General features: G+C 29.6%; 1 protein-coding gene across 9 annotated transcripts in view; it reads left to right on the forward strand.

The window, feature by feature from the left end:
• LOC122514433 (tricalbin-3-like) overlaps positions 1-7,001 on the forward strand; it is a 30,272-nt gene extending 23,271 nt beyond the window's left edge. For 8 of the 9 annotated variants that reach the window (XM_043631265.1, XM_043631262.1, XM_043631260.1 and 5 more), the window contains 10 exons: positions 85-354; positions 726-899; positions 976-1,174; positions 1,410-1,636; positions 1,697-1,919; positions 2,169-2,289; positions 2,384-2,598; positions 2,936-4,182; positions 6,206-6,265; positions 6,686-7,001. In XM_043631265.1, the coding sequence (XP_043487200.1) occupies positions 85-354; positions 726-899; positions 976-1,174; positions 1,410-1,636; positions 1,697-1,919; positions 2,169-2,289; positions 2,384-2,598; positions 2,936-3,087 (1,581 nt within the window). In that variant the 3' untranslated portion in view covers positions 3,088-4,182; positions 6,206-6,265; positions 6,686-7,001. Of the gene's footprint in view, positions 1-84; positions 355-725; positions 900-975; positions 1,175-1,409; positions 1,637-1,696; positions 1,920-2,168; positions 2,290-2,383; positions 2,599-2,935; positions 4,183-6,205; positions 6,266-6,685 lie in introns of those variants that run through there. The other variant, XM_043631268.1, reaches the window with a different exon arrangement.
• The last annotated feature ends 1,506 nt before the right edge of the window (positions 7,002-8,507 follow it).

The following is an 8,507-nucleotide window of genomic DNA, read 5'->3' on the forward strand; positions in this document are numbered from 1 at the left end:
TGTTTAATTAACCGTATGATTTACCGTGTTAACATGTAATACTTTATTAATAACCATCTTCCTTCTTATCCATGTTCTCTTTAGAAATTATTATTAACTCACAAAGACGTCGACCCTGCATCTTCCGATATATCGAGTCTTCTGTCCACTGGAAGCGGCTTAATGGAAGTTACTTTGTTACGTGCTAAAGATTTGGTTGCGAAAGATTTAAATGGCTTTAGTGATCCCTTCTGCGAGCTCAAATTAAATAACGAAACTAAGTACAAAAGTAGTATAAAAAAGAAAACTTTGAATCCGTGTTGGGATGAGAGTTCGATCATGGGTCTACCTCGGTCAGGAGAAAGTTTAGATATTGTAATAATTATTTATTTATTTAATTATAATATAATATTGTGTGTATGTGTGTGTGGATTGCCCGCAAAGTTCATGCATTTGTTTATAAGTATATATAATAGATTTAATTTATATTTTTTACCCTTTTGTTACTAACTTTCTACATACGAATCATGTATGAACGACCCATATGGGGGTCATACCATGCATTTTACCATACCAATACATTTTTATGAGAAAATTTATATATTCTTGTACCAAAGCATACTGCAACGAAAAGGGTTAGAAATATCAATCGGCGCTAACTTTCCAGGCAATCTAATAGAATAATTTATTATAATAATTTATTAGAAAATTTAAAGAAAAAAAATTTAAGATTATTTTATTTACAGGTCTTATGGGATCATGATACTTTCGGTATGAAAGATTATTTAGGTAAAGTATCATTGACTCTTGAAGACATAAGAAAACTTTCAAACAGCGATCAGTCTCATTGGTTCACGTTAAAGGGAACCAAAACGGGATCTGTCGAGTTGAAAATAAAAGTTCTCTCCGAGGAATGCGAGGTATTGAAAATAATTTCAATAAATTTCAGTAAATTCTATACATTTTTTATTACATATTTCTATATTTTTTGTTTAGACCCAAAGTACGTACGCAGCCAGTAACGCGAGTGAAGGTTCTTCTCGGTATAATATCGAAACCGAATCAATATCCAATATCATAAGAAGACCATCTATGGAAAAATCTAAGATGAAGTTACATCTGGATCCAGTCATCCCACCTCCGCCCCCTCCTCGTACTGTTACTTTAATAAAACCAACTACGTCCAATCAATCTGGTAATTTGAACTTTTTGAAATAAACATTAGAAGTTATGATTACGTTTGCTGCAGCCTTGACTTTCATTCGTTCAATGTGTTTCCATCTTCGTAAATATTATGATGTAATGCATACTCGATGAATATGGTATATTCCACGAAACATATGTTTCAAACTCAAGGCCACATGAGATGTGTTTTTCGAATCCGTACCCGAAGGATCATAAAGTTAACATTTTATTATTATTTCAAACAGACAAGACCAGTACGACGAGTAAAGATTCAATCGAAATAAATGGCACTCAAAATTCATGGATTCCACGAGTTGCCGACGAATCGATCACCGATGTTGTAGTCGACGAAGCTGATGCACCAAAAATTCGAGAAAGACGATCATCTCATCATAGTCTAACACCAAGTCCCGAACAAAACTTTGGCAAGAAGTTACCGCAATACAACAGTTTTCGTGTTATGAAGCAAAAGGTATATTTTCATGAGTATTAAGCTCGATTTATCTGAATATATTGTAACGTGTAATCGTAGGTGAAGAGAGGATTGAAACTCCGCAGATTTCGTTCGGAAGTTAACATCGAGGATAATAAAAACGAAAGCAAGGGTATTACTTTGAGTTTAGAACCAAGAGGTGGGGGTGAAGCCGATGCTACGGAATTGTTACAAGGTGCTGGTTTGGCACATGCTGTTTCGCAACCTGATATGCTTGGTAGAATAAGACAGCCTAGTCCACGTTTACGACTAAGACCAAATGGTAAATCTTATCTAAATTTGTTTCTATGTATTTCTATGCTATCTGCTCAAAGTTTAAGATTCCTTACGTAAATAGAGAGAAAGCAGAAAATTTTCAACGAAAACTTACGATATAGTAGTACGTTTTACGTTTTGTGTTATTCTTTTTAATCGAGGAACGAGTATTTTTCATTGAGTAATCTTTTTCATATAATACAAAAAAAAACCTGCCCTCATTTTTAATAACGATATGATCTTTGTTTCTTTTTAGAATTGAAAATTGTTAATGGAACAAGAGAAAGGTATTCAGGAGTGGAAGGAAAAGTTTTACAAGCTCAGGGACTTCATGTTGCTCACATAGCACAGTTATATTGCCGAGTTAAATTTCAAACGTAAATAAGATTGCTTTGATCGTATCTTTCTAAAGTAAATACGAATCTGATAAGGATATTTATATCTGTACAATTTTTATTTACTTCTTTATAGATGCAACAGTCCAGACAAAATGTCGTCTTCTGCTAACGCCGGTAAAACAATAGCAAAGTCAAGATTATTACCGGCAATGCCAAATCCACAATTCAGCATAGATTTTCATATAGAAAGCGACAGTGTTCCGAGACAAGCGTTGCTGATATTTGAAATTAGGGGTGCCAGTAAAGAATTATTGGCTAGTCGACGTATCACGTTACATGAATTATTAGGTTTGTATTTAATTATGCGATTGCAATTTATTCGGTCAGTATTTTTAAATAAATAATCAGTATTTATAATAAACTAATTAGTATGTAATTATAATGCAATCTCGTACAAACGTATCATCGCGTATTACGACTCCTATATGGATTAATTGTTCAGCCGGTATCTGTTCATGGATATCCCATAAATGAATTATTAATAACAAAAGGATTAAATACCAGATAGAAAATACAAATCAATCATTTATATTATAAAATACTGATCAAATAAATATTTGTATTTAATGAAATTGAATAATTTACAATTGTTTGAAATGTTTGTCGTTATATTTTTTCGTAAAAGTATCAGCAGCAAGCAATGAGGTGCACACCTGGCTGGCCTTGAACAACGGAGCTTCGTTAGAAATACAAATCGCACATGGAAAGGAATTAAAAAATAAATCATCGAAAAAGTTATTTCGTTCTTGGTCCGTTCATCGAATAGGAAAAATATGAGGGTTAGCCAAGGTCAGAAATATCTGACAGCGTTTTCATTGAAATTCGATCAATTTTTTTTCCCATCTAATAAAAATCGATTGGCTATCGATATATCGACCAATATTCCGAAGGAAAAGGAAACAATTATTCTATAATCAATAAAAAAAAAAATGACAGTACAACATTTAATTAAATAATATATTTCTATTCTTAATTCTCTATCAGAAGTGAATCTTATTAAGAATTTTATCCAAGGAGGCATTTCAAATATTTCTCATTGTAATATCTCGTTTGTATTATAGAATATACGTATATAAATGTTAATAATATACGTTAAATTATAAAGAAAAAGAAAATATATATCGGAGTTCCAAACTCCTGTCTCTGTCTCTACGTTTAAAAATTTTCAAACTAATCATAATATATATATATATTTACTAAAGAGAATGTAATTAAATATTATACTAATAAGGATGACATCCCTACTTCCGAAATTAAATATAAATCATATTTTATAAATAAATCCTATTGTATATTTATCAGGTAGCGTCGATCCATTGTTAATTCACGATAAAAATATCCTAAAATGAAAAAAAGAAAAGGAATAAAATCATTACAAACACAATTAAATAAATAAAATGTTTATAGCATCAAACGTTGCATCGTATTTCGATTAAATAAAATCATTTTCAATCTTTTATATAATTTAAATAAAAATAAAAAAAAGTATAAGCAAATGAAAAATAAGTAGATTAAAAAATAAAAAAAAAAATATTGAATTGAATTGCAATTTATGAGATATCATGGATAAATGATGCAACTTATTTGAAATCTCGCGGCTTACGTATCATTCCCGTCATTGGTCTTCGTTATGGTCACGTGACTTACACACGGCTCTATCTTGTTGCGCATAGCACGCCAGTTAGTGCCGCTTGCACTTGCTGTCGGCTCTCATTACTCATAAACCAGTGGTGGGGAGGATCGATATATTTGAAAGACCGAACGTCTACGACGTTAATCCGAACGCAGACGTAAACACATACGGAGCTTCTTCAACACTATCATTTGCAAGTAAAGACAAGATGCCGGGACCAAACTGCGATAAGTGCAAAGGTAGGAATCTTTATATATTTTTTCTTTAATTTTTTTAATATTTTTATGCGACATCAGAATGGAAGGGACGGAGTTTGATAAATTTTTACTGCTATAGCACGAAATTATTTTATTTTATTATTATTGTTTTATTTGATTTATAAAACAATGTTTATGTTGCTTCGAATTCTATAATATGTTATTTTATTGATACTTCTTTTTAAATATTTTTATGCGAAATTAAAATGACCGTTTGATCATACGTCGCTGCGCAATAACACTTAATTATTTTATTTAATTCTAATAATTTGTGTTAATTATTTTTATTTTTATTTTGTTGTTGTTTATTTTCTTTAATTTATTTTTTTCAATCAAATAGAATTTTAGAATTTATTGCAAGTTTTGATTATAAAATTAACTCGTTGTTACTTCAATTTATTAATGAATGTTTTTTAATTTATATTTACAAAAAAGTGTTAGAGAACGAGAGTTTCAGAATTTTATTTCAATTTAGATTATTGACTTTTATTTTATTATTTTCACCTTCGAGATAATCGAATGTACACACATATATTACTCATATTTTTCTTCTTTGAGAATGACTAAATACTTCTTTTCTATGTGATGTTATTTCACAATAATTTGATGCAATGTCATTCGAACGTAATACGCTTTATCTTTTTTTAAAACAATATCGATAAACACAAACAATTAGTTTCCTACAAATGCGAAATAAATGTTAATCCCTTAAGAATATTTTACAAATGTCATTTTAAAATATCGCGTTACTTTAATCTCATGTAAAAAAAGATATGTTAACTACGTTTAATGTTATGATCTAGCTTTTTTTTTTTTAAATAATTTCTCACTTTACATACATACATAAATACATATATGTAAATATGCGTAATTATGTAAATGTATACGAATTTAAATGAATTTAATATATTACACTGAAAATGAGTTTGATATTAAATATTTACACTGTTAATAGTTTGTTTTGTTATCTAAAAAGTATTTAAACTCATTTTTACGTGGGTGGGTTAAAAAGTTTTGAGCCTAATACAGAAATATTACTTTTTTTCTTGTATTTTTTTGAGAATAGGCTCAAAATTATTCAACCCATCTTTGTATATCTTAAAAATAACACTAACATTTATATTTATATTATATTTTTATAAATAGCTATGCATATAGGAGATATTATTTATATCAAAATTTATATTAAAATTAAATTGATTAGTATTTTAACGTGTTAAAAATTCGATTAAAGAATTTCTTTTCGGTATGAAAAAAGAAGAATTTCGAGAATTATTCGCAAGTGGAATTTAATAATAATTTGATTGTGTGCGAGACACGACGTGTAACTCGAACGAGGGGGAATTTCGATGGCTATTAACATGTCCGCCAATGCATTATCGTATCATCCGACTTCTTTCATTAAAATCTATTTATTTCTCGTTTAAAATAAGTGAGGATGATCAAGGATCGGTTCAATTAATTTCGCGTTCGAGAATTTTTGCTGGTGATTTTCTTAACAGACGTGTGAATTTGCACTTCCGGATAGAACGATAAAAAAAATGTTCATGCTTAGACAATAGTAATCTTATTGTACTCGAACAAAGTATATTTTAATAGCGTTATTTCAGATAATCAATGATAACAAGATTTAATATCTCCATTTTTATAGTTATCAAACGAAGAGCGTAAATATTTTGCGATCGATTTGATAACATTGAAGTGGATAGTTAACAATTACTTGTTCAATAACAATATTGTAGATAAATTAAACATACACGCGTACACATATATCTAAAATAATTTTTATATTTACAGGCGAATGGATAGAATAGAATAGAAATGAAAAGAATATAAATGAATGAATAAATAGAGAAATGTATTTAAAAATATTTATTAAAATTTGTTTTTGTTTATTTATCTATTAATATATATTTTTTCCTAAAGGTTTAAGAATTAATACAAATATTAATACAAATATTAATACATATAGAAATTAGGAATAATCTTTTGTTTTTTGTTTCAGATAAATGCCAGGACTGCAAATGCGGTAGCAGTTGCAAATGCTGTGACTCGAGTTCCTCAGGTACATATCTAAACAGGAAGCGTTTATTTACCATTGCTTTAAAGTTTCGTAAGAAATTTCTAGAATAACCTTTTGCGTTGGAGTTCTCAAGAGTTAACTTTCGGTTAAGTTCGATCGAAGATATGAACGATCGACAAAAAGTTACGTCACGCTATTGCGCACAATAGGAATGCAATGTTAAGACTTTGAATGCGACTGTACTTCCTTTTCATCTCGAGTAACTGCCAAATAACCGTAACTGTTTCTAATGCGAGTTCATTGCATCCTCCATGAGATGATTTACTATATTCTATTCCTCCTTATCTATACTTTTAATATTACAATATTTTCTATCCGTTAATATTTCAACTTCACTTCAAATTTTACGTTGCAAAATGAAAAATCTAATAATTAATAAAATTATTTTCTTTTTAATTACAGAAAAATGTGATTGTTGTTGTAAGACAACCGGCAAATGCAATTGTACCAATTGTAAATGTTGATACAATCCGATGAAGGCGTAGAAGCTGCAGGTGAAATCGAAAAATGGTGATGGGTCGTAAAGATGACAAAATGGCGATAACGATGATCTTTAGTATTAATTTTTCAACTGCAGCTTATATGTATACTTAGATATCGCGATAGTAATTCAGTTATAACGATAACATTATATTTCGATATCGACTGATGCATTATTATTCTGTATTTTATATTATTCTTTGAGCATTTAAATAAATATATCTAAAATGTTGCTCTACGCATGGTGTTATCATTTTTAAGAATTTTTATAGATTATCATAAGTTCCTTAGTTTAAGATTTAAATTGTAAATTATTTCACGAGTTTTATTTTCTTTCAACTATTGTGTTATTGTTTTACGATCGGAGAAAGTAGATTTTACTTTCCTACGACTCAATCTTTTTTTTCCTTTTTTTCTTCTTTTTTTTATACAATTTTATTTCTGCGCAAATTATTAGCAAAATAATTCTAAGAAAGTACATTTAAAGAATTCAGTCAATACTGCGCGACCACTCGTTAATTCTTAGAAAATATTATTCGAAATATTATTTTCACTTCGATAAGTTGTTTTATGGTTATAGTTTAAACAAAAACCGCTAAAAACACACGATGAGTTTTATGTACATAATGACTATGAATTGTAGAGAGCAGCACCAGTCAACTTATGACTAATTTGAAAAATGATAATGCAGTTTTCTTGATGATTAATAGTTGGTAAGGAAGAAAGTGCGTCACTAACAGTGAAAAAACAATAAAATGAGCCTTATCAATTTGAGATTATACAGAAATTGTAGGTATTGTAGTAATCTGCAATACAGAAAATTATCTTATGCTACTAGTTGTAAAGTCATACATTTTTCTACTTCAGATGGAGTAGCTTTTTAATTGTTAATTAATATTTTTTGCCCCTCACACATGTAAAACCTTCAAATTCGTATATAAAATAATTTAAGAATATTTTAAATGGTAAAAAAAAATATAAATTTCATATTAAAATATTTCTTCCCGTTGCGTATTTGTAGGGGTAGTTTTAACATCGGAAAGGTAAGACGTCCTATTTGATATGTATCTTGAATTCCACTAATTATCATTTCCTCGAGTAACAATAACAATTGATCCGAAATAGAAGATGCGTTATTAACTGCGTTACAATTTTGTACTATTTCTTGTTCCTTTTGGTAAATTCACGGAAACGATGTTCGAAGGATACACCTGGTATCTTGTAAACATCAAATGGACCCGCTCCGACGAAGCATAAAATTGAGTACCACCGTTGTCGAAATATCAAACGCCGGTAGTGAATTCTCGAGACTCTTAAGATCGCTCATTTTTATTTTGTTTATTTTTTCTTTCCTTTTTCTTTTTTTTTTCGTTTAGATTGTCTCGATAAAGGAACGTGTCTTACGTTTTCGCTCGACACGGATAATTTCCTAGAGAGAAATGTTGTTGATTACTTTCGACGCCATTTTGTCTGTGCTCTCGATTCATCATCAGAGAATAATACGTACGATAGACAAATAACGAATGAATTCTCTTCGTGAAATCCTTTCTATTTCGTCGTATTTCTTTTTTTTTTTTTTTTTTTTAATTCGAAAGAGTAAAGAGAGCAAGTACAACAAAGATTGTCATTCGTAATTAGAACTTGGCTTTATGCAAGAGAGGTTATGTCCGTAATAATATGTAGATAGTTAACGAATTCATGCGAACTCACGAAGTTGAAGAAGAAAAAAAGAAGAAGAAGAAGA

The sequence above is a fragment of the Polistes fuscatus genome, unplaced genomic scaffold (genome assembly GCF_010416935.1).
Source record: "Polistes fuscatus isolate 324 unplaced genomic scaffold, CU_Pfus_HIC Scaffold15, whole genome shotgun sequence".
NCBI lineage: Eukaryota > Metazoa > Arthropoda > Insecta > Hymenoptera > Vespidae > Polistes > Polistes fuscatus.